Below are 26968 nucleotides of genomic sequence, written 5' to 3' on the forward strand. Positions count from 1 at the left end.
ATGATTCAGACTGTTTCCCTGGAAACACATTTGGAAAAATATTCAACAGCAATTAGGTCCACGGATTTATGTATGTTTAGAAATACTCTGTCAAGGAGGAAGATAAGGTATTTGGAGTACAGACAGGTTCTAGCAGGCAGACAGAATGGGAACGGATTAAGGAACAAAAATTTGCTGAAGCCTTTTAAATTAAGTAATTCCTCACACAGTAGTATTAAAGCCATACTGCTGTTAGTCTGCATTGTCAGCAAACACCTTAATGACTCAAAAAGGTCACAGATAAGCTACTTTAAAGCTGCCATTAAGCCTATTAAATTTATTTCCACTTTATTGACAAAATTTTGCATTTGAAAGCAGGTACCAATGGCATTAAACCTCCCAAGTGTCATTAACATTTAAACAAAAGTCTGATTTCACAGGGTGCCAAAGGTTCTATGGGTCAAAATTAACGCTAGTGTGGATGCATATATGCACTAATAACTCTGCCGTGGAAAAATAAAACACTCTTCTGGCTGTAATTTGAGATGATACAGGTCTAAAACTAGGCTGATATGTTGTGCTTACAGCTCCATATGCTTAGATTGCTATAGTGATCAGAACTGTACAAGCTGTGAGGCAGCAGTCAACCAAGGATATATCTGCATAACTACCATACACATTTTCCTCTGATGTTCAGGAAATTCGGGCTCAGCACTGGCCTCCCCTACTTGGTTCATAATGGGTGGCAAGAGTGGAACAGCTACAAGGTCAGTACAAAAGCTAAAAAACCCAATGATGGTGGAGAAAATGGGTACGGAACATCTAAACTATATCAATGCATGGAAAAAAATATATTTTATTGGTCAAAATTGGCAGTGATCATAAGGGCTGAGGCACTTTCACAGCAGATTCAAACAAAAATCTAGTGACATTTTCAAATACCTTAATCTAAAATTGCATCTGGCACTGTAGAAGTTGTTACTTTCAAGAAACAAAAGAAAAGCATTTGACTTAAACAAGTTTCTCTTGTGTATGAGACTCTTCTCACTCTGTTTTCTCCTGGGTTTCAAACTGTAATTTGAAAAGAATGCGTACATTGGAAAAAGAAGGCAAGAGCTATTTCCAAGGTATGAGACAAATGATCTTCTATTAGCTTGATTTGGGAGCATTGACACTGTTGGTAGATGCTGATCTTTTGTGATTCAGGATATTTGCTTGGGGGAATCCTGCCTATACAAACTCAAAACTAGTTCCCTCTGCAAAGACGGGAAGTACGCTGTTTGCCAGTATAATTTCGTTTTTCATTAATGTGACACGATTCTAGTAGTATGCTGCTTCAGCAGAAACAGATTTGTCCTTAACTTTCTCCACTCATATGTCAGAAGGATTTGGTCTTCCTCAATATAGATTTTGTTCCAGTAGCTAAATTGGTTTTGTTCCTCTTCTTTCTCATATTAACTGATTGGATTCCCAGTGTTGGTCGTGTAGGGTGGGCATGACACAGTTTTCATTCATTTTCCTGCTCTTGGTCATTTCAATATATGAAAGAGATTCTCTAGTGTCATCACAATAAAAATATCAGTTTAGTAAAAAATTGATTTAGGAAGAAAATAAGAGCTTGTGTGAATCACCATATTTCAAATTTCGGAAATAAAATATTTATGTTCTTTATTTGAAGTGGGGGGTTTTGTTTGTTTGTTTGAAATGACTAATTGTATATATTACTTCATAACATAGTAGTAATGCTACACGACCAGATGCTTCTTTGATAAATATATAATGTATAACATAATAGCAAAATCATAAAAAAAATTTAAAACACAGATTTTTTTTTTTTCTTTAAACAACACTGCTCACTCTTTACTACAAATCTGCACAGAAAGTACTAGAGAGAAGTTATGAGACAACATTGGCTTCTACTGGCTTTGATTCTGCACATTCAAGTTCTCAGAGGTAGCATTAGGTAGCAAGCAGTGGAGTAATTATCTGTTCCACCAGAGACTTCCCACACACTCTTTTGACAAATCACTCTATCTGTGCCCAGTGTTTCATATGTACACTGGGGATAAGTGCAAGTTCTAGCCTTCAAGATGTGCCATAAGATAAAAGAGCTTGTAAGCTGGTTCTTCAGATGACAGCAGTAGCAGTGGTCATCAAATAAATCCTGCAGGTAATATACGAATATTAAAAGAAACTAAGTAATTAAGGAGATGGGTTTGAATTCCTCTCTCCTGTGCCCAAGTCCTAAGAAATTACAATGGGAGCAAGAGCAGAACCATATCAAAGAGCTATGGTGTGCTGTGATGCAAATAAAACAATTAAGAATCAAGGAATTAATAAAGACTTCATTTGTGTCAGATCTGAAATATCTAACCAATATAACTGGCTTTAATTTGATGTTTCTTTCTAGGGCACCTGACAGGAATTTAATTAAATCAATACATTTCTCCTCAATGTTAACTATTCCTTTTTTTCTTCATGTCAGTACTTGCTTCTTGACCATTATTAAACTCAGTAACTCAAGTCAAGTAAATGTGAAATGCCTATAACAAGTAGCCAATTATGTACAACGGATATTTTTTTTTCCTTTGCTTAAATAGTGTTCTTATTTTAGAGGAGAAAACTTTTAACAGCTCCAACTTCTACAGCTATGCATGAAGAAAAAAGATATTAGAGAATAAATAATTATAGAAATAATGTACAAATTGATTAATAATTTATTTAAAGTTTTCTGAGAAGTACTTCATCTTGTTTGCAAAATTTACAGGTACAATTTTTGAAAATGTATATAAGTAGACCTGAACCGCTAACAGGTGAATGCTTTGATAGATGTTAAAAAACTTGTCTGAATTTTGGACAAGGAATTATTATCCTACATGACTGTAAAAGTGTTTTCTATACCTGAAGAGAGACAAACCCTTTAATTTAGCACTGGGAGGACTAGCATATACTTTTTTGGTTCTGTGGACTCATTGAAACCACGCTTACGAGTTAACACCCGAATAACACATCCGCAAAACTCACAGCAACGCACCACCATTCTCATGCTAAGATCTTGTTCTGTATAAGCTAAGTCCATGGAAAAATGAAAAGAAAGGGAACAACAGCTCTGTTCTTTACTTGGCAGGGAATGAAACAAGTTGGGCTCCTTGCTGCTTCACTAGTGGAAAGTATAAAATCTCCTTGGAAAGAGAAACAAAAACCGGAGTATCAAGCGTTCACCCTCATAAGTAAAAAACTGAACATACGGATGTAAAACCAGGAGTTTCTCTTCTATCAGCAACCAAAACAGATGCAGAAAAATTTATAATCAATCCAACAGACCACTGGATTAAGTTCTTGTAAGAGCACCGTGTTCTTGAGTTTGCAGATATTGACATTTTCCAACAATTTTATTTCTAAATTAATTTTAATTCATCTATTAACAGCTTCTAATAAGAATCTCTCACAGGTATTAGTCTATGCTTTAATGTGAAAACGTTCAACCTACCTATCCCTTAGCAACCAGTTTACTCCATGTATAAAGCAGCACTGTTTCTAGCATCAAAACTGATTGCAATGATCTGTGTGATTCCTGATGAGAACTTACGATTTTTTTTCATAATTTGCAAAATAACTTTTTGCCAGCATTTCTCTAGTGTAGCATAATGAAAAAAATGCTCTTTTTCAGTATCGTTCCACGCAGCCTGATCAGCCTTTTGCTTAAAAAGAGATTTTTTTTTTGCATTTGCTATGGAATCCTAAATCAATCTAAAAGAAGTACAAAAGACATTCTTGAAAAAATAGTCTGCTGCATTCTTCACCATTTAGATAGATCAGTTGAAGCAAGTCACCTCAATAAGAACAAGATTAAGAGAACAGCCAGGCTGAATTATGCTTTTAACTTTAGAAGTGATTGTTGTGTTTACCTCCAGAGAGCATACTGAGATAAATGACTGCTATTAAAGTGATGATCTCATCAACACATGGCAGCCTTCCTCTTCTCATACACTGTGAGAAAATAGAATTATCCCACTGCTTAGAACCCATCTTATTTTCTCATGCCTCACAAACTGAGAGAAATGAAGGCAGTATCATCAAGTCTTAGCTATCATATAAACAACAGGTCAAATTCCTTTCATCCACACTCACAGAAGGGCAAAATTGTTAAAAGGATTCTAATTAATTCCTACAGAAACTCCTATTTCTCCACAAGTGACGATCACATGAATTGTCTTCTACCTTAGAAACATCAAAATGATCCATTCCTTCCCACCTCTCCTTCACTGTCAGCCTCCTTCTGCATGGGGTTGTGGTATTACGAGTAACAGCGTGAACATTCCCTTTCTCGAAAATCAAAAGCACTTTACAATATTTTACGAGTGCTTTACAAAAGCTCATACAATATTAACTGTCACAACATATACGTTTTCAGTCAGTTCACAGACTGTCTGACTGCCTGTCACAGGTACCAAAAGATAAACTGAAGCGTCCATTATTGCAGGATGCAGCAGCATTAGCAGAGCCAAAGAATCCCAACTGCACGTTTTCTGCCTTGGACAGTTGTCAAGACACTTTTCCATGACCTAATGAAGAAAAGGTATCAAAATATATTTCTGTATTACCCATCCTATCTTACTAGTTAATACTCCCACTAACTCTTAAGTATGAAGTTCCTGTGGAAATTAATCTTTGAATATAGCTCTTTCAGCATCATATTGTAATTAAAGAGTTTAGTCTGAAGAGACTCTGAAAGTCACATGAAGTCAAAATCACTATGCAAAGGCACTGGCCAGAGAAAAGATCCTTTGACTTAGCTTTTGTTTAACACTGGAACACAATCTTGCTCTTTCACAATTCAGTCTGGAGATAACATACAATGAAGGGACATAAACACAAAAATACTTCTTGATGGAGATTATAAAGAATTTCTACATAGCAACCAAGAAAAGCTTTAAAAATAGATTTGTTATTAAATTGGTCCGAAAGTTAATTTCCAGTTTAGTCATCAATTTAAAACATATGCAAGGCAGTTAACCACTCTACACTGATCTACTACACTGATCTACACTCTACTTGCCTGAATATTAGGAAGTTTCTTTTATTAAATATTTTTTAAATGAACCATTAGATGAACCTTCTGTGAATAGAAAATATTACTGGACATCAGTGTAGGGAAAAAAAATGTCTTGATGACACTGAGGAACTATATAATCAGTTAAGCAAAATGTATAAAGGAAATTATAAGCCAGTTCCTCCCCCTGCATTTTTAAATGTTTCACTAACATGTACTAAATGAATAGATTTTATTTTTTTCTACTTACACCATAATGAGAAAAGAGAGGACCAATAACCTCTTTATACTACAAGGTATCTAAGAGTCAGGGGACATAAGTGACTAACCCAAGGAAAAAGCAATGTCAAGTGCAGTGGTGACTCAGGTGCAAAGCAACTGCCTTATCCCCATCTGGCCATCATTATTTTCCTTTTATTTCTGTATATTATTAGCTCTATCTTCCAAATCCTTTAAGCCAACTTGGGTCTACACTAGGTCTAATGGAGAAGTAGCAAGCTCATCTAAGAGGAAAACAACAGGTAGCAATCAGGCCCACAGCTCATATATATCCACAAGAAATTACATCATTACATGCCAGCAACAGAAGTTTAGAAAAAAGAAAAGATCTCCAGCTATAAACATTCAGATAGGAAAGCTGTTGCTCTTCTCAATCATCCTTATTCCAGAGACTTCTGTCTTAGGCTGAAGTCTGACTGGGGGTGCTTGAAACGCAAGGGCAGCACTGTACTGGGTGGATATGGCCCGATCTCTTCTGCTACTAAAAACTAGAATTTCATAAGATCACAGATCTCTAATGTTTTCTGTAAAGACCAAGATATTTCTTCTGCTTTATCAAACAAACAAAAGACCTGTGGCATGTAGATATAAAAAGAAATACATTTAACTGTTATTTGTTGGGGGGTTTTGTGTTGCTATTTTTCTTTCTCTTTAAAGTCACCATCAGAAAGGTTAGGAGATTTAGTTAACATCTGGATAGCCTAAATATACTAGAAGTAATTAGGAATTTTAGTGATTTACCTATAAATTTAACAATGCTTCACTGTATATTTTTTGTTATATACACTGGCCAAAATAGTACTGGAATTAGAATGAAGCCTGACCCTCCTGAAACAGGTGTTAAAAAGACACAAAGCCAGAAATAAAAACTGCCAAGGAACCTGCCTGCTAGTTTGTTACATCTTCCACAGAAAAAAAACGGTGAAAATTTTTCTCATGTAACATTAAGGATGAATAAATGGCGTGCAACTGAATTCCTTCACTTAATTTGACGAGCTACTTAAATAAAAGAATATATATCCTATAAATTCTGGAAAGTTCTAAAATTAAGCAGAGAAGAATTGCCCAAATAATGGCTTACAGTCTGGGAGAGGTTGAAACATAAGTGTTCTTTACAAGAAGCCTGGCAAACAATTTCAGAAAAAGTTGATACACATTTACTAAGATGCTTTTCAGTACAATTACAGGAAGATTAGTAAGAAAGATGGGATGAAAAGTAAAGGTAAGACTGAATATGTAAGGAACTAATCTCTGTTTCATACAACAAATACATAAGAAATGGCACTGCTATTGCACTGCTTATAGTGTGGCGGAAAACATTTACAGGTAAGTGTCAAAGGAGAAAATTATCTTGACTATTTATTGTTAATTTAATTCCAGTTCTTGTCTCCAGTGGAGCTCCACTGAGGCTATTGAGGGTACTTGCTGCAGCTCTGTCGGAGCCTTTGGTTGGGACAGGAGACACACAGCCACAGGCTTAGGTCAGGTAGATGTCATTGTCCAATGCCAAAAAAAGAAGATCTAGTCCCTGATAATGGGACCCACTCAAGGGCTCCAGCAGACAGCGAGGAGAAGGACTTCCAGGCTACTGAGGGTGACACTGGACATGACATACGCTGAGTAAACTGCCCTCTTCTGAAAATTATTCTACAACATTGCTGAGAGTGACACATATCCAATCATGCTGCTAAGTGGAGCACAAGTAATCAGCTAATTACCTGCTTTACATAATAAGCGAGGAACATGTCAGTAAGAATCTTTTCACCAAAGGAAAAGTGATAAAAAGAAGAAATACAATTTCCTATAAGCATCACAGTTGTGTTCCCAACCAAATGACAAGGCACACCAAACTTTGGAGAGATGTGTCAAAACACAGAGTCAAGTAGAGAAGAACATGTTACTTCCTGGATGGGGAGAAGGCAGAGGTGGCGAGATCAGACCAGTACCTGAACTGAACTGGTGTTATGAGCAGCTAACATGACCCTGGGGATCCCGGGACACTCAGGAAGGTGCCTGCAGCTCAAAGACTAAAGTACTACTGAAAGAAAGCGGTGGCTTTGATGCCAAAAAATTGTTATCTCAAAAGCTAAGTTTCTGATTTCAGAAAATGAAAGCCTTAATCTCATCAAACATGTACTTGGTATTAAAATAAGGTATTTTACAATTTCTGCTGACTATATTTTCAGTTTATAACATCAAAATGACCATTTTCTATAATCTTTCCATGAACACTTTACTAAAAATTAGTTATTTTAAAATGGATGAAGTATGTTATTTTGCTAATGGTTGTAAATAAAATCATGGACTGCTATTAGAGCACACCAGACTTTTTGAGAGAAGGCCTTTTCCCTTGGATGATCTTAAGTGTTACAGAAATTAGCAACAGCATTTAAAATCTAGTAAAATAAACATAAGCAAGAACATCCCAAAACTTATGATTTTGAAAGAGCTAAACCTTCAATGATCTCAGTAATATCAGATCAGTTAAAAAAATGCCCCAGAAACAAGAACTAATAGAGAGAGACCTCACTGTCAGTCACAATCAATACTACTGAATAATCATACTGCTCTGGTTGTCTGTGAACACTGACTTCAGAGCCATGACAGCACTGACAATGAAATAGTCAATAAAATAAATCTGACTGCAGTTGCTCCTGATAAAATTAATCAGTCGTTAATACCATATTTCTTTTACAAAGCTTATCTAGTTTGGCAGAGAGTAAGAGTGACCATTGCTGGCAAGAACAGCTTTGCAGTTGTGCTGCTGCATATGTTTTATGTATTTTATACCTGTTATTAATCATAAAATAGAACTAGCCTTTGTGTTCCTTGATGCCCTTTGAAAATGACTTTCGCCATTTGAAACAATCTATTTTTCTCCTTCAGAAGATCAGCAGGGAACGGTAATGAGGGAATATAGGAAATAAGGGAAACACACACCATTCTGCAATCCTAAATTGCTAAGAATAAAAGTTTGGGTTTGTTTCATGATTGAACACCTCTTTGCAAATACAATTCATGCTTGCACAGTGAAAATTGGATTATTTCATATCTTTACAAACTCATACTCCCCACTGTTATTTGAACAAGAAATATATCTAGAGTATGATCTTTGACATTTTAATTAAAACCTATTAAAAAGTCCACAGCAAGTAACAAAGTACAAATTGTCTCCTTAATTTTAACCTGCGTTGCAACTGTGTCATGAATTCAGATAACCAAGGATAAAAACCTTTCACAGCTAAGAGTGTGAGCTGAGCAAAATCCAGGGCTAACACCTAATTAAGATATACTTCCCTCGATGAAGAAAGTTCTTCATCTGTTATTGTGAGTTACAGGGGTTCAGGGCTATATTTAAAAAGCCATTAAAAAGGTACCTGAAGGCGAAGTTAATCTTTACATTTGACAGATAATAGCAGCTTTTTTTGCAGTATGTAGCTAAGTGAATATTTTATTTCTTTATGATCTAATGACCATTCTGTTTAATCTTAATGAAGTAAAGATGAACAAGAAAATATGCTTAGGGGATATACTAATACATCAATTACAGAGAATGGGAAAGTACTTTTAAAAAGTAGCAGTAATCTATTTTAAGTGAAGATCTCAATAAGCACTCCTAGCCACAGGGAGAACAAAAAAGATGCATTAAAAAATCTATTCAGATTTTGCTCATTATAGATACATTCTTCTCAGCTCTTAAGTAATGCAGCAATCACATAATTAACTTTTGAAAAGGGAAACATTTAAAACAACTGAGTATCAATGGAACACAGTAGGCTTTCTCCTTAATTTGTTCAGTGAAAATAAATTTTTCCGTCTACTTTCCTTAACACTGTTGCAGAAGTGCTGAGACTGGGTGGCATTCCTTCTGAAAGTATTGCAAATTTATAAACAGGATTCCACAGCAAAATAAACACTAACGTTTGTCAAAGGAACAAGGTAAGTAAAGAAAGACATAAATAAACTCTGTCCCTGCTTAACTGCAAACACGCTATCTATCCCATAGAAACGTGGACTCTTGTTTCCCCTGGAATTTCACTCTGAAATGTAGATCTGGATTTCGTGTGGAAAGTTTTCTCTTTTAAAACAATTAAATGTTTTGATTTAGACCTCTGTCCTGTAAGGTGACATGAGATGACACAGCCCAAATGTTCTGTATGCCATGAACCCACACGCTAACTCCAAGAAGAAAGCTTACAGAGTTTTCCAAGTGCAATCACTGGGATTACAACCAGCTAAGGACTCTGGCTGTGAAGATGTGGAGGGCTGATTCAACGGTCGTTATAGTAATGAGGGGTCTTTCAATCGCATCTAATGAACACTGGTACTATAGGCAGTAATTTTAAAGAAAGATGTCTCTACTCAGTAACTCCCAGAACAGGGTACTCTGGATTCTTCTCATAGAAATAACCTTTTAAACTTTGAATTTGACTACAAATACCCCAACAAGCTACTGTGGAACAGATATGTGTATTGTTACTCTGTGTTAGGGTTCTTCTGGGCAGTTTTCTTCCTTTGTCTGCTGTCTTTCAGTGTGTTGAAACACTATGAAGCTAAAATGCAAGAAAGACACCTCTCCAGAACAATAGTTTCCAACTGGGGAGTTCATGCAGTGTAACTATTGCCTGTTGAACTCAAACTGTTCTTTACCTCTTAAAGTTGCCCCACGCAGATGAGTCCAAATCATGCAAAGAGGCACTGTCTTTTGCATAGGCAGACTTCTGACTGAATTAAGAAACATGAATATCATGGATATTATATGAATAATCAAGGAGTAACCTGCTTTCACATTCTGAACATTGCTGAACTGATGTAAAATTCAGAATGAACAGAGTATATTCACCTACAGATACCAATGTGCAAACATAGAAAGTAGCACCCTGTAAAAATGCTCAGTGCCTAAAAAATTCAGGTCTTGGTTTTTCTGAAATCATTGCATTGCTTGTATCTGATCAAAACCACTCTGAACACCATACACAGCTCTGGGGAAACACCATTGCTACTGGCAGCAGAAACTCTGCCTGTGACAGCGCGACCTAAACCCAGGTGGGAACACAGGACTGACAATGACAACAGACTGACAGATGCACATGGGGTATTGATGATATTGTAGCATTTCACATTTCTGTACTAACAGTGATGAAGGTTGTCTGCTCGCTCTTGAGTCTCCCTTCCTCCCTTGTCTATGAACAGATATGAAAAGGACTGAGCAAAAGAGAGGGAGTGAGAAAAAGTGCAGCAGAATTGCACACATGCACTAATTCTATCCAGTCTCCTGTGTAAAAAAAATATATTAAAAAACCCCCCGAAATATCCAAAGTAGCAGTTGACAGATAATTTACTGACAGCTTATCTACTGTGGGTATTTCTTTCCCTATATAATTCAAATGTAACACTTTTATCTGACTAATGACATAGCAAATTTTTAAACCTTAATCTTAGGGAGTGATTATTAGAGTGAATTTATATGGTATGTAGAAAAATTGCATTTCCACTTGCAAAATGAAAAGAAAAATCATCTGTACTACGTTTCTAAGATCTGTGTGTGGGATTCAAATTCCTATGCTTAAAAAGAAATCACGCATTTTCAATTTGCCATCAACACAAGCTGTTTCATGAGTATGACAGCACAAAGTCTTGTCATATAGTTTAAATAAACAAGAGTTTTCATTTATTTGCAGTATTGTAGATTGTTTTAAGCCAAGGAGAAGAGATAGCAACAGACTTTTGTTGCAAAGTTATTTTTAAGAACTTCTGGATGCCTTTCTTAATCTAAAGATTGGGGGGATGCATGTATCTTGTGTTTTAAAGAAAACAGAATGCTACTGTTTATGGTTGTGTATTAATTAGTCAATGACATCTTCATAAAAAGTCTCAAGAGGACAAGCTAGTGATGATCAAGCAGATTTTACATAGTAGATATACTTCTTGTTACATTTGTATGGCTAGTTACAAGCTTTTCATGTAGTGCTCTTTTCATGTAGTTTACATAGATAAGACAATTATTATCAACAACCTTCTCATATCTAAACATTAAAACACAATTGTATAGCCACATGTCTCTGTATGTTATACACATTTTTATATATACACACATTCCCCTTTGTGCAGATTACCTTAAAACTAATGATGACAAAGATCTATTTATTCCTTTGTTTTTTATTTTAAAAGCGTGAAAGTCACAAAGTGAAGTTTTCAGCCAAATGTACTACATGCAATTATAGAAAACTGCTTTTAAAGGCCCATTCTCAGCTGTAAGAAGCAGCCAAGTAAAAAAATCACACATGTAACAAACCGTGTTCTGAAAATTGTTGTGAGAAACTGAAGCTGTGAGGATCGAATAACAATGATGATTCAGCTGAGTATTTGCCCTGACTGATCTAATCATTTTGGAAGAACACTAAAAGTAAGTGCTACATTTTGATGCTTTGAAGCATGATTATAGGGAACAACAAAAAGTCCACTGAAAAGAGTCTGCAGTTATTGACCAGTATTGTATTAGGTTCATATGTAACGAGATAAATTTACAAAATTTTAGCTAGTATGTACATTGCTCATATTAGTGGTACGAGGGTTTGCCTTCAACCTCCCACACAGCCCCAAAGCACAGCTTTTTCCTCTTAGCATTTGAGCATAAACCATAAACCCCCACTTTGTTGGCCCCAACCTCCATGACTACAAAGTCAAATACAGATTATGTTCGTTATAGCTAAAAAATGAACAAAGTTATAACTTCTTCCTCTGTGGGCAAAACCACTGACTGTCCATTTCCCCTCACCCTCATATTAAGAATCCTCTCAAACTGAAAAAAGTAGGTACAGTTAATAGATGAATGAGCTTATTTGAAATGAAAACTAGCAGTTCTGATTTATGTATGCTGAAAATTATAGTTTTCAAAAAATCATCCATTCTCTTCCACCATCACTCCACTGTCAACTAACATAGGAATTTATATCCAAGTAAAAGCAATAAATCCCATCCCATATAATGAAATTTAAAATGTCATAAGGCACTATCCTGGTTTCAGCTAGGATACACTTGGTTCTCTTCCTGGTAGCTGGTATAGTGCTGTGTCTTGGTTTTGGTATGAGATGAATGTTGATGATACTCTCATGTTTTGGTTCTTGCCAAGCAGTGTTTGTACCATTGAGAAGGCTGCGAATGCACAAGAGGCTGAGTTGGGCCACAGCCGGGGAAGATGACCAAGGGGATATTCCATACCATATGACGTCATGCTCAGAGTATATTTTGGTGGAAGAATAAGGAAGCGGGAGACATTCAGAGTGATGGTGTTTGTCTTCCCAAGTAATGGTTACTACATGATGGAGCCCAGCTTTCCTGAAGATGGCTGAAAATCTGCCTGCCCACGGGAAGTAGTGAATGAATTCCTTGTTTTGCTTTGCTTGACCAGCAGCTTTTGTTTTATCAGTTAAGCTGTTTTTATCTCAAACCCACGAGTTTCCCCACTTTTATTCTTTGATTCTCTCTCTCACTCATTGGAGGGGAGCAAGTGAATAGCTGTGTGGGGCTTAGTTGCCAGCTGGGGTTAAACCATGACAGCAGAAACACATTCACACTTACTTAACCTCTGCTTGGTTTATAGGCACATCTGTCTGCCAGTTATTCAACAACCAGTCCCCAAACCTGCAACTAATATCAATCATTTATCTGGTTTGTGCATCAAAATAGCTTTATTAACTATGTAGTCCAAGTGTATTTTCAGTCTATAATAAAAAAAATCTTTAATAAACTCTTTCTCCTTTCCATATTTCAATGGAATTTAAAACCAGGTTATTTTAAAGAGTTCTGTTTTCTCTGTTGATATTTATTCTTAAATAAAATATTTTTAAAACATCAAATGTCTTAGAAGTATTGAAAGCATTCAAGAAGGGAAGACAAGCAAAAATCATTACATATTCAACATCTAAATTAGTGTTACCAGCTTATAGGAAACATAGCATGGATAGTGATTTTCAGATGCATTCAATTTCTGTAAACAAACAAAATAATTTATCTGGTCACTTAGCTCTTTTTTTTTTTTTTTTTTCATTTCCCAAGACTGACTAGTGTTATATAGAACAAATATGACAAGAGGAATAAGCTGACTTGTCCAAATTAGAAGACTTACAATAGAGGTAAGGTATAGAGTATTTAAGCAACTCATAGACCACACCAGGTACAGTGCTGGCTTCTTATCTCTCAAAGAAAATACACATTTGAGGTAATCAGTGTTTATCCTGGCAAAACATCAACTTATATGTTGTGATACACGTTACTATCTCACATAAACTTCCAAATTATCATTTGAAAACAAATTCGCTATGGAATATTTTTAGTTATCAATATATGTACTTTTGAGCCCATTATTTTAAATCATTTGCTACAATATTGTCACCAAATATTGGTTAATATCAATGCAGGTAGCAAATATTCCACTCTACTCTTGATTGTCTCTTTTCCAATAATTTCTATATAGCTTTGTTTCATAGAATGTTCTTGGAGTAACAGAATACGTCCCACAATATAAGTAATGGTATTTATTTGAAGATATTAATAACACTGACTGAAGCGAGAATATGATGAATGAGTTGACCTGTATTTAAAGGAGAGAGCTGACTGGTAGAGAATTCAATAACATCTTTTTAAAAAGGAATCCAGAGAGTCTGTAATCAGAAATTAATGACAATAACAGACAGTCTCATCGGAGTCTTGTGTTAACTCTTGAATCTGTTTCAGGTCGCTGCATATATTACAGTCCCTAAATTCATTCGTATGTTATTTTATGTCAATGTCTGACTGACGAACTTCAAAGAAATATAGAATCTACAAGCACGTCATTCTTTCCTGAGCTAAAGACAAGTCAACAGCATTAATTTTCTGCATTGCACCACCCCCCAAAAAATAAGTAGCCCTGCTCCTGTTTTTGACTGAAGTAAACTACAACACACTGGAGCCCTTTCAGATTCCAACTGGAAAAGCAATCTAAGAAAACAAAGTTAAAAGTTGAAATAAAGACTGACGAATAACCTCCCTATTCAGTGTCTTTGGCCAGTTGATGCATTACATATTAATACATATGCAACATAATACCTGAAAGCGCCTATTCATTGCACATCAAATGCAATAAACAGATTTTGAAATCAGTTAACCTTGATAGTGATGTTTAACTGTAAAGAGCTGTCCTGGAAAATGACACAGATCATGTAGCATTCATATATTTGCATCCATATTTGGTTTTGGAAATATGTATGATAATTGCACATATTATTCTTCTGAGTGTTCTGCTGGAATTTTGGTGGAAATAAGCATCTGTTATAGTCACAGTAATAGAGTTTTGAATTGAGGTTCCTAAACAAATAAGCAACAACAAAGAAACCCAGACTAAAAAGCTAATGCCAGAATGATGAACTTGACATTGTGGAGTTTATTCCTTGGTTTTTGTTTAAGTTGAAAATTTATCTGAATAATTAAGCATTTGCAAGTGAAATGAGCTAGTAGGACTCTTCAGATTCAGCCATGATATCATGCTGTTCCTTTGAAAAATATTTACAATGCAACAAGAGAGAAAACAGGGGAAGGTCCCCTGGTTCCTGACAAATACTGCTAATGAGAGTTCAGGCACTTCTTTTAGCGTTTGCAGCACCTCTTAATAGGCAGCTGAATGTCTCTGGCTATGCAGCCACTGCATTTTAATCACAGGTTAAGCTACTGCAGATGAAAGTATTCAGAGAGTAGTAAACTCTTCACTAATTTTGTTTTTAGAGGTTCTCTGACCCTTTAAAAACAGCCTCTGCTCAAGTCAACAGGAGTTTAGGCAATGGCTCCCAGGGGAGGAGGAGCCCATGCATCTGTTCCACGTGCCCATCCAACAACTTGACATTACTTTTCTACCTTTTGTGTTACTTAACATTCTGCTTGTGTTGCTGTAAGACAGTTCCAGGGCGCCTTAGAGTCGCTTCTAAAATATATCTGTTGTGCCTTCTTAGGATTTAAAGCTACCATTCCAAAACAAAATAGTTGCAAGTAATAAATCCAAGTCAGACTGATTTCTCTAACCAAAGTCTGGTGTTAGGAGTGTTCAACTTCTGCTATCAGATGGAGTTTGTCCCTCAGTATTAGCAGTACAAGAAGAATCAGTGCATCTGAAATATTTTAAAAGTATTACAGTGGCAAACTGAAAAAAAGAATAATTTGAAAGTAATTTCATCACATCTTTCCACTGGATGAATCTGCTACAGGATAGCAATAATTTTCTGACAGCAGAACATTATGATAAAATCTAACTGCAGGAAATGAAAAGGCATGATATTTTAAAAGACTTTAAAATTAGCAAATAATGTCTAGCAATCCAATCATGTTGTCTTGAACAGATGATGTCTCCTAGTGACTTTTATGTCTGTGTACTGGAGAGCTAAAATTATTGCATGCTGTCCAAGTGAATGAATCTACCAAACGCAGAAGCAACTGTTCCCTCCTCTAGCATCACTTCACTGCAATCCAGGCAGTTATCAAAGGGGCAGAGCAAATCTTTGTAAGCTTTGATGTGCCCCTCTATTATAGACATTTAAAAGGGCAGGAATTTTGTTGGTCCCACTTCTGCAAGAGTTAGGATCAGAATTCACTGAAGGAAAGATCAGCCTTTGAGTTAAACTTTTTTTTTTGAAGGCTCTGTCTTCTGGAAAAGAATTCTACCTCATTTGAAGGGGTTTTTTTATTCAAAGAACCTACCTATTAGATTTTACTAAAAAGCTGTAGGTATTCCTGGTTTATATTATAAATGGAGGCTCTGTGATAATTGTAAGAAAATAAGCACTAAGACAAATTAAGGTAAATGAAAGGGAAACTGATGGTTGAACTAACTGTTAAAACCTTAACTCATTGTTTGGTTATGCAAATTGTTTCATATCAATAACTGAGTAATTATTCAGTTATTTGAAGTTAAACTTCAAAGGCTCCCATGCAAGCTAGAGGTTTGAAACCTCTGGAATTCATTAAGCAAGATGAGAGTTTGCAACCTGGAGTTTTAAAAATCAAGCTGCTTTATTTATTATCAAATAGTAAGCACTGTTATAAACACACACACACATATCATCTCTATTTGTCTGTTACCAGAACAATCAACAATCCTCAGCTGACCATGAATGGCAAAGCCACATGCAGTGTGCACAAGTCAACGTGAGGTTATTCCATATCAAAACCATGTCCTAACAGCAGCCTGTTCAGTGCTGACAGTTTCCAAAACCACTTCCTAATTTTAAGTAAAGAAGTTTCCTGCAATGTAACATTCACCCCCATATATTATGACAGTTTTTGAAACAACAATAGCTCGTGGCTGTCAACTTCTCTGTGGCTGCACCAGTCCCGTTACATCGCAAAGGCAGTTTCTTGAAAGAGAAACATCCATCCTTAATAGAACAAAACTACAGTTGTTTAACACTTTCTAGATCACGAGTGCAAAAATCGTCTGATTTTCACAGATCTTTAACAGCAGAAAGGACCTTCATTGCTCAATGACAATGAAATACCTGCCCTGGCTCTGCACGTAACTAAAACAAGTAGATTAAAGATCTACCACAAATCCAAATGAGCCACCGTAACCAGAATGTTTCACAAATATTTACAACTCTACTTACAGTGAGTTTCACATAATCCTACTGCATTTTCCTGTTCTTATTACTAAACCTGGCAAAAAGCAACTTGACAAAACACAAAAAAGCATGGTTAACCAATCCACTATTTTACTGAAGTTTTGACCCGAGGCTAAATACAATTTCAAAATGATATTTTGCCTGGTCTTCTAAAACCAGGGAATTTACCACTATCAAAAGACACTTTGAACAAAGCGTGTTCAATATCTCCCAGCTCTCATGATCCTCCAAAGCACAATGATATTTTCAGAGTACTCAAATAAGCACAGGTTTTTCTATTCATTTTTATTGGTTGCCTGCATGAACTTTTAAACGTATATTGAATCTTTTGTGTTTTGGCCCAGGAAATAAAACAGGAAATAATGTTTCTTTCTTTTTGCTATGTCAAAGTGAACATTCCACATGTTTAGTTATTTTTAAAGCCAAAACATGATTGTTTAATGGTTGCATAAGCAATTAAAACTTTTGACATTCCAATTAGAGACCAGAGTAACTATTGAAACCAAATGCTAGCTTGCTGATGGGAACACACAGTGACTATGTTTTTAATATAAGCCTACAGAAATAAAATTCTGTGAAGAAACTTAAATTTGGGGTTTCCAAACTTTCTTCAGAATAAGGATTTGTAGAAACCCAATTTATTTACTGTTATGTTAGGAAACAAAAAGTTGATTTTCACTTTACTTGAAAAGCAAAGCCAGAAAGAGAACTCTAAGTATTTGCCTTATACATCACCAGAAAGAGATAAAAGAAAACTAAATATTTTTAAAGCTTTTATTTTCTGTATTTCAATAGTTGTCAGAAAAAGGGCACCTTTTAAAAACATGTCTTTTCAAAATGAATGCTGTACTTTGACCTACATTGGTATCATACTCACAGTAATTAACCATATGGCCACCAAGAGCAAAATGGTACAGCATTCAACATCAGCTTTATTTCTTAGTAGGGGATGTCTTTATTATAATCAAGTACCAAAAAAAAAAAGAATGCAATTGTGATCAACAGTTTTTGTTTGTTTTTTAAGGAAAAGAACACAAACCGTGAATCACCTTAACTACAGCTTCCAGCATAAATTTATTACAAGATAGAAGCTACCCTAGAAGAGGTGTTCTGAATCCTGCTGCATGAGTTATTTACTGGTAGATAAAGCTTCCCTTTTTGACATAAATAGGCAACAATTTCTTTTTGGCAGAGACTTAGCATAGTAAACAGCCATTTCCAGTGTTCTAAATTACCAACATGCCAGAAATTTTAAAATATTATACAAAGTATACCTTCCAAAAGGAAAGGATGGAAAATCTGCCACTTAACATTTTCAAAAGGAATAAGAAGTACTATAATTCACAATAGAGGTGTATGCACAGAGCAACAGAGGAGTCTAACTGAGCAAACAAAAGTCTAGATGCAAATTTACAATCAAGTAGCTTGGTCTGCCCAGAATTAGGTTAAATATAGAATTTAAAAAATGTAGTCAGGCTGTAACTAAAGTAGAAAGTATGCTGGGACAATGTTTACTACTTCACTGCTGCACCAAGTTGAAAAATCTACTGCAAATTTCAGTGGGCTTTGCAGAGAAACCTAAAGGGCTTTTGGACTGGTTGTAAGAACAGTGACTGTACTTTTCACATTAGACTTTATAGTCATATTAATATTTCCTAAGTGTTCCTGGGGCCGGTGCCTCTGAAAAGTGGGTGGGAACTAAATCCTGTCCTAGGGACTAAGGAGGAAGGGAACCCTGTGGGTACATTGGTGCCATTCACTGAAGGTTTGGTTAAGCAAAGAGAGACATTTCAGTTGGCCAATTTCTTCTAGTTTCCATGAGTGACAACAGCTGAACCTCCCTGGTTGATTAGCTGATTTTTAACTTTTATAAGTACTCAATAATAGATAATTCAAAAAGCAAAATTTTGAGCCTGCTTCAGTAAACATGATAATAACTCACCTGGAACTATAACAAAAAGTAATCAATATACTACAGATTCCTTTTTGTAATTCAGGTGATTTACCAGCTTCAGTCAGAAAAATCTAATGACCCATTTTTCAATGGAAGATCACAGTGCTGTGTTGGAAAACAGGTAATGAAATGGTAACTATTCAACTGAAATACTGAAATTACAGTTCTCAAAAAAAAAAAAAAAAATCAATCAATCCAACAATGATATTGCTGTATTTTTTACTCAATTTTTTCAAAATTACATGGATATATTAAAAAAATCCAAACCAGAACTATTTGGTAAAAAATCAATTTTTTGATAGTCATAACAATGATATATTTTATTGTGTAGAATGTTTTGGATATTTCAGGTTTCATCTTCAATGAAGAAATTGTCTTCACATAACTTTAATTATGTGTCAAAAAATTTACAAGCACCTTACTGGAAAGCAGAACTTGCTCTTCCCAAATGTCTGAGGCATAGGCAGCTCTAATCTGAAGCTACTGAAGACAATGGAAATAGGTGTCCCCCACTTACTGACCTTTCAGAGAGCATTAAACCCAACCTGTAAGAACGTTATCTCTTTGTCCACAAGGAATATGCAGAAAGTACAAACTGTGTTTCCTGGAGAAAGTGGTAAGGTACAGAATATTACCTATCCTAGTTTAAAAAAAGAAGTGGTAAAGTGACTTGGTATTTATACTAAAACACTTAAGCAAAACCAAATGAGCTCTCTTGAGACATTTAAATCCAAGAGGAGGAGCTATGTCTCTATGTCACTACGTCTTGCTTCATCTACCTAGGACAGAACATTTAGCATTACACTTTTTAAAAATTTTGATCCATGTTTTAACCATCTTGGGTTTTTGTTGTTTAAACAGAGAAATCACTATATGGATACAGAATTCCCCTTTCAAATTCTGTATTTGTTTCTGTCCAGGTAGTTTATCATTTAACAAGTTCTGGACAAATCGGACATTCTGAGAACAAAATGAGAGAGTGAATGTATTTCAGAGATACAAGAGGTCAATGAGCATTCTTTTGCTCATATCATTCCTTTTCCTTCCTCTGTTTGTTCATTTATAATCCCTGAAGCATAACACACAAATTATCCTATTGTACACATCAAGCGCTTGACAGATTGTTTTACTAAATCACTTATGTGATGTGGGCTTTCCTTCCAGGCTGCCAGGAAAAGTTTAACAAAGAGGCTGATTAGTTCCTTTAACTTCTCCCACATAAACAAACTACAAAGCAAGTTTTCAGTACCCAGGGCCATCCATGCAAAAATATCACACAGGCTCTTTACAGTAAGAACACAAATCCGAGCATTTGGAGGTGCTCAGTCAAGAAGAAAAGCAGCTGATGATTCAGCAGTCTGTCAAATAGGGAGCAGAAATGTTCACGCTTGAGAATCTTTAGTTAATGACACATAATTGTTAGGACACCTCTTAATAAAGCTCCACTTAAAGAAAGCCTCTTTTTGTTCCATACATGGACAGGCAATTTTTAGTAATAATTCATAAAAATCATTGAGGTTTTTTGTGAATAAAACTTCAGATAATGTCAATGACGCAGATGCTGATTACTTAAATATGTGTTTATGTATTCACCTAAGAAAGTGCCTAGAAAATACGGTAGACAGAGTAGATTTCCAGATCCAAGTCTGGCCATGTAAGAAGTGCATTATCTTCACTGGGCACATTACAGCTGTGCACTTCTGTCTTCAGAAAGCTGAAAAGCATCTTGAGAGAGTGATTTTAATAAATTAAATCCTCCCATCATCCCACAACAGAAGGCTGGAAGGATGACAGCAGAAATGAAGGTGGAACAAGAAATGGAAAAGGAGAAAATGGATCCCTAGGTAGATTAGAAAGTGTAGGGAAAGAAACAATGCTACCAGCTCTCAAGGAAGGCAGAGATATTGCAAGAGAAAAAGTGAAATAAATAAATAAAGACTGCATGAAATGCTGGCAGCTTAGCTCCTGGCATTACTACTGCTGCTGTCTTGGTTGTAGAGCTTCACCTCAGTACCTCTCAAAAATATTAGTGCAGCTTAAATGCACGTTAAAAAGAAACAAAAAGTCAAACAAACTCTTTATCCTATAATAAACCTTGATGTACCTGGGAACAGAAAGCAGACTTTGATCCTAGAGAATGTGTCTAGAAAGGCAGATCTCCTAATCTGCTTAACTGAAAATGAGCCAGCAAAACGACATTCACAGATATTGTCAATGACAAATTGTTCACAAGCCAAGGTAGGATGCATTTTTTTAAAGCATGCGTTAAATTACACCTACTTGTTGTCGAATTTCTTCTTCCATCTTTACTGGGGACCCCAACTCTGCGACTTGTTTGACGCCTTCACTGGCATACCCTCCGTACTCCCAAAGGATGTAGTTCTTTGAGTGAGAACTACCAATGATCGCAGACCAATGGTTGGTGCGCCCTTTTGGGAGGGGGATAAGAGAAAAGAATTAAGAGTACATCAACATTCTGGCTTTTATAACATCAACAGTCACTAACATCAAGACAGCTTCGAAGCAAAATTCCTGATTTTTTATTTAAGTGAAAGGCTTGAAGTGTACAATCTTCACCAGTACCAAGCTCTTGCATGTGTTATGTGCTGTCAGTTCTCACTACATCAATGCATCATGTCTTCAGAGTACTGAAGAACAACCCAGTGAACTACAGAAATAAAGTGTCAGTAATCATTAGATATAATAACACAGACAGAAATGGTGAGGAAGATTGTATTCCGGCTAATCAAGCAGTCTCCCCACACAGACAGGCTTAGTGTATTTATTTCTTCACCAAAGATTTCACTTCTCCAGGGAGTTTAAGAATCCTGTTCATTTTAGGTTTCCACGTAATATATTTATGTGGATGAAACCTTCAAGGGAAGACTTTAGTGGTCATTCCAAGATTTAACAGCAATTCATTTTCTTGTTGGTTTCCAACAGTCCTTCAATTTATGTTTGGGTGGTGATAGCAGATTACTAGGAAAAGGTAGATAGAAACGTGATTACAGAATCACAGAATGTCAGGGATTGGAAGGGACCTCGAAAGCTCATCCAGTCCAATCCCCCTGCTGGAGCAGGAACACCCAGATGAGGTTACACAGGAAGGCGTCCAGGCGGGTTTGAATGTGTCCAGAGTAGGAGACTCTACAACCCCCCTGGGCAGCCTGTTCCAGTGTCTGTCACCCTCATTGAGAAGAAGTTTCTTCTCAAATTTAAGTGGAACCTCTTGTGCTCCAGTTTGAACCCATTACCCCTTGTCCTACTGCTGGTTGTCACCGAGAAAAGCCTGGCTCCATCCTCGTGACACTCACCCTTTATATATTTGTAAACATTAATGAGGTCACCCCTCAGTCTCTTCTCCAAGCTAAAGAGATCCAGCTCCCTTAGCCTTTCCTCATAAGGGAGATGCTCCACTTCATCATCTTTGTTGCCCTTTGTGATTACACAATCATTAAATGTTACAGATTTTCATTTTGTGCCCAAACATTATCAGGCACAGAGCTGTAAAGGGCTTACAGCCAGAAACCTTGCCTAGCAGCTTCCTGCTGAAATGGAGGTGAAAAATTTGCTTTCTATGAGCAAATGGTGTCCAGGACTATTTCCAGGAAACTTTTTTAGTACTGGTAAAGAACCGCTCTTATTGGCACTAACATAGCCGGTTTTTCTGCTTCTGCATACTTGTACCATGTCTCCCCCCATGCTCATTAGTAGGAGTTCCCTTTAATTTAGGGAAGTTTGGTGCTTCTATATTCACTAAGTTTGCTTGCTAAAATTTGTCACAGTGTAAGAGTTGCTGAGCTAGGCAAAAAGATTCCTAGTCTCATTTCTTGTCTTGTTGAACAGGAAAAAATGGAAAAGTTTGAAGAGAAAACATTAGAGTTCTGACTGAAAAGAGAATCGAGCAGAAATAAGGAGTCACAGAAGTTCCACAGGATTGGAAATAAAAATTAATTCACTTAGGTGCCAAATAGCACTCTGTAAGGATATGGGCTTAAGGGAAAAGGATGAGAAAATGAACTGCTCACATAAGGGAACAGCCTGGTAGCAACACAAAGACTGTAGGAGGTCAGAGAGACAGAATGATGGAGTGAGACAATATTTAATATTTTTCTTTGCAATGCAAAATGTAGAGAGCAGCAGTGAAAACAGCTGAAAATGATAATAAATAAATGAAAAATGAATAATTAAGTAAACAAAAGGAATGCAAATTTAAGATGTGAAAGGAGAGACAATGAAATTGAAAAAGACAGGGTAGAGAATTGAATAGATAACGTCAGATGCAGAAAACTAATCACAGGAGAATAGAAAATAGATTAGAAAAAAATGAACAGCAATGATAGGGTGGAAAAGAAGCTAGAAAAGTGTAGCAAACAGAAGAGATAGATGAGGTAGATGGTCTAGCAACACAGCAAACAGCCTCCATAGTTTCCTCAGTGCTAAACTTGGACCAAGATACACTTACTGAGCTCTGAATTGTAGCAGGCTTGATGTTTTCCGAATTGATGAAAGCTAGCCAGTAATTGAGCCTCAAATGGAAAAAAAACAAAACTAAAGCTCCCCCTCCCCACAGGTAATAGCTGACAACACTACAATGTCAGAAGATGGTTTCTTGATACAAGATCTAGTAATTTTTCCTTAAGAATATGCTGGCACCTTGTCAAACCACAGAGAGAGACTGTTATTCAGCTCCAGTGATGAAACCACCAGTTCTGCTCATTTGTTCTTCCCAGCACACAGGCCTAACTATCTAATGAGTCAGACAATAGGATTCACTGAAACACACACTAAGTGACACCTACTGAAACTTATTGAAAGAGAAGGTTCCACATAGTTCCACAAAAGAAGAATGTATCACTACAGAGAGGACCCAGACTGCCTTCAAGTCTTTAGTAAAATGCATAATGAATTGTTCCATGAGCTCCAAAGCTTCTCTCCCTCCCTATCCTGAACAGGACAGGAACATCTGCTGTTTTTGCAACCAGAGCCCAGCCTCTTCCACCAGACAGCTCTCCCTCAAGATATTGGCTCTGTGGAGAGAGCTCCTGGCCCACCCACTTGCCCAAATGAGCTGTTCAAAGTAAGCTACATCTACCTTATACTTTTTACAGATTCACAAATGTTTCACTCCTCACCTTGAATCTCCCATTTCTTACAAGAACAAAGAGACAACTCAGTATTTCTTATGCCTTTTCCTCTAAGCATCAAAGAAACCTCTCTACATGAAATAATCTGAGCAGTACAAGGGCAGAATTATTTTGCATCACCAGCCCGATATCAGCATTCAGTTTTTAAGACAGTAAACAGAATACTGGCAGCTTTCCAATGGTGTTATTTCACTTCCTTGTTGTATGAGTAGTTCCTTAACTTACACACTTGTATGTGTATTTTTGCATAAAGATCAAGGTGTCATCACAACATGAGAATGTATCCTCTGGCATATATCAAATCATGATGGAGAGCATATATATTTCTGTTATCATATACGGGTGATAAACAGAGCGAATAAATGCTTTTAAGCCACAGGGCATATGTAAATATAAATCTTTCTGACTAGCAAGATGTGATAGCAAATTTAGTACTTCCCCTTGAGCCAGATTTAATAACAAATGAAATACTCAGCTTCTACTAGTCCTACTATCAGGAGTTGTGATAACTTGCAAAAATTAAAGCCTTAGTTTGCAATTCAGTTTTTGGTTGGTTGGTTATGTTTTCTTAGTTAGTTGGTGGGGGTTTTTTTATGCTTTTTGGGTTGTTTCCAGTCCGTCTGAGATCCATGAAAGCAAAAGTGGTTTAAGATGTAGTTTTTGAACCCTTTCTACAGCTATGGAACACCTCGCTCCGTTCACTCTACGGTTGACACTCGCCAAACAACATTGTGTTGCAGTGGTTTCACTCTAAGCAATGCTGATAACTCCTAAACAAACACATTGTAAGATTTAACAGAACAGAGGTATTTTAATTGCACTGGTATAATAAATGTAAAATTATTACCTATCCATGGAATCTGTGAAAACCTCGAAAGAGTTTCCCAGAATTAAAAGTTTTGCACATACCTTCCAGAAACATTTCTATGTAGTAGCAAAAGAAAATACTTCATCTGACAAAATAAATTCTTTGGAGAAAAGCTAAGCCCAGTTCTTGGGCAGTAAGTTTTGGGGTTTGTCAAAACTATCCAGAATCTTTCAAAAGTCTTTGAGGGAAAACATACTGGCTAGATTGTCATGATTGGGAAAAAACACCACACCAACCCCCCCCAAAAAATAAAAACAAAACAAAACAACAAAAAACCACCAACAACAAAAAAGAAACACATCACCAAAAAAAAAAAGGGCAAACAAAAAAATCCACCACACACCCAAACAAAACCCACAAACACCCCACACACCTTCCTCACCACAAAGAAATCTTGAAAATGTGATCTCATACACACCTCAGTTCAAAGGTCAGGTAAATCAATAGAATTTATTTGTAAGATATAGCATTCACACAAAGATCCATGGATTTTCAATACTGTGCAGTATTCCATATATGTCATAATTTACACTGCTGAGCTGTAAATAACTAATGTGTCATGCAACAGGTTCCCATTCTCTTCACAGTCCCTGTATGGTACAATAGTAAAGGAATGATACTCACGTGGAAAATCTTTGGGATGTGTCTTTTCTGACCAGTTTCCATAAAAAGTTAGCCTGTATTTGGCAGTTCCACAGGCACAACAATCTAAAATTGGTTTGTCAGTCACACCTTCTGAGGCTGAGTCTGAAAAAGCAGCAAAGTACACATTGAAAGTGGTTACAACTCAAAGCAACAGATGACAGCAGAGTTGCCATAAACATATTTCAATAACTAAATCTTAGTTAAGCATTTTTTTCTGGGTTATTTTGTGTTTATTTTTTGTTGTTGTTGTTGGTTTTGTTTGGCTTGGGGTTTGTGTTTGTGGTTTTTTGGTTTTTTTTTTTAAGTTGGGCTACACTAGACTAGACTAGAACCCTGAAATACCTGGATCATATCACACACACATACAGTGTGTGTGATATTTATGAGTGGATATAATTATTTCAATCTGCATTTTAAAATAAGAAGGCACTACTATTTCAATCATGTTCAGATTTCAAACTCATTTGTTTCTGGTTCTTAGCTGATATGGACAAAGCCTCAGTCGATCTCAAAATGCAATAAGCTTGAAATTTCGGGAGAGCCAAAGCATATAAATTCTCCAGTGGATGTCATAACCAGCTTCAACGTTTAGGTTTAGGAAAGGATGAAATAGCCCAAGGTTCAATAAACTAAGTGCCCTGGAGACAAACAGGTTTTACACAAAGACCAGGTAAATGTTGCATATTTCACATTTAGGAGAAGGCAAGGAAGATTGTATGTGGAACAGCATGTGTGATAAGGAATAACATAACTGACTGGAAGATCCCAAATTTGAACCAGGATGAAACTGTACAAGGCCTCAAAATTTTAGTTTGATATAATGAGTTAAGAGAAATATGTAGAACACAACAAGGAGGTCAGACAGATGTTTTACTTTACCTTACCTTGTTCACAAATTTTCTTGGTGAGAGAACCCTCATCTTGAAAATAAATTATGCGCTTCTGCACAATACTGGCTCTATAAAGAAAAAAAAAAATGGTTTTAAATATATTCATCCCTTAAAGGGAGAAGGAAATGTATGATAAGGTTGCAAAAGGATAGAACTGGATTGCTAAAGCCCAGGCATATTTCCCTCTTCCGACATTACATACACACAATACAGGACTACAGATAGGATAATTTTATTTCAACTTGCATTTGAATTTTACCACATTTTACAGAAACCTGGAACGTTAGTACCTTTAGAAAAGTGATCGCAGTCATATGGTGAGGATCTATGCTCTTGAAATGCATGAAGGTCAACTGAATATTCGATATTTCAAACAAATGTTATATTAAAATATTGAAATTATATTCAATTTCAGAAAAATAGTACAGCTAAAGGAAGCAGCTGTTTGTAGGAAATTACATGTCATTTTGAAGAGATAAATACCTCTGAAATATGACAGCAATTC

The 26968-nt window shown here is 36.2% G+C and overlaps 1 protein-coding gene across 1 annotated transcript in view; it reads right to left on the minus strand.

Moving 5' to 3' along the window:
• The window catches only part of SPON1 (spondin 1), a gene marked incomplete at both ends in the record, with an annotated part of 189209 nt that overhangs the window by 100437 nt on the left and 61804 nt on the right, over positions 1-26968 (minus strand). The window contains 3 exons of the mRNA XM_080345465.1: positions 21194-21342; positions 25553-25675; positions 26458-26531. Of these exons, the coding sequence (XP_080201591.1) occupies positions 21194-21342; positions 25553-25675; positions 26458-26531 (346 nt within the window). The remainder of the gene's footprint in view (positions 1-21193; positions 21343-25552; positions 25676-26457; positions 26532-26968) is intronic.

Source organism: Nesoenas mayeri, assembly GCF_963082525.1.
Source record: "Nesoenas mayeri genome assembly, chromosome: 5".
NCBI classification, from domain to species: domain Eukaryota; kingdom Metazoa; phylum Chordata; class Aves; order Columbiformes; family Columbidae; genus Nesoenas; species Nesoenas mayeri.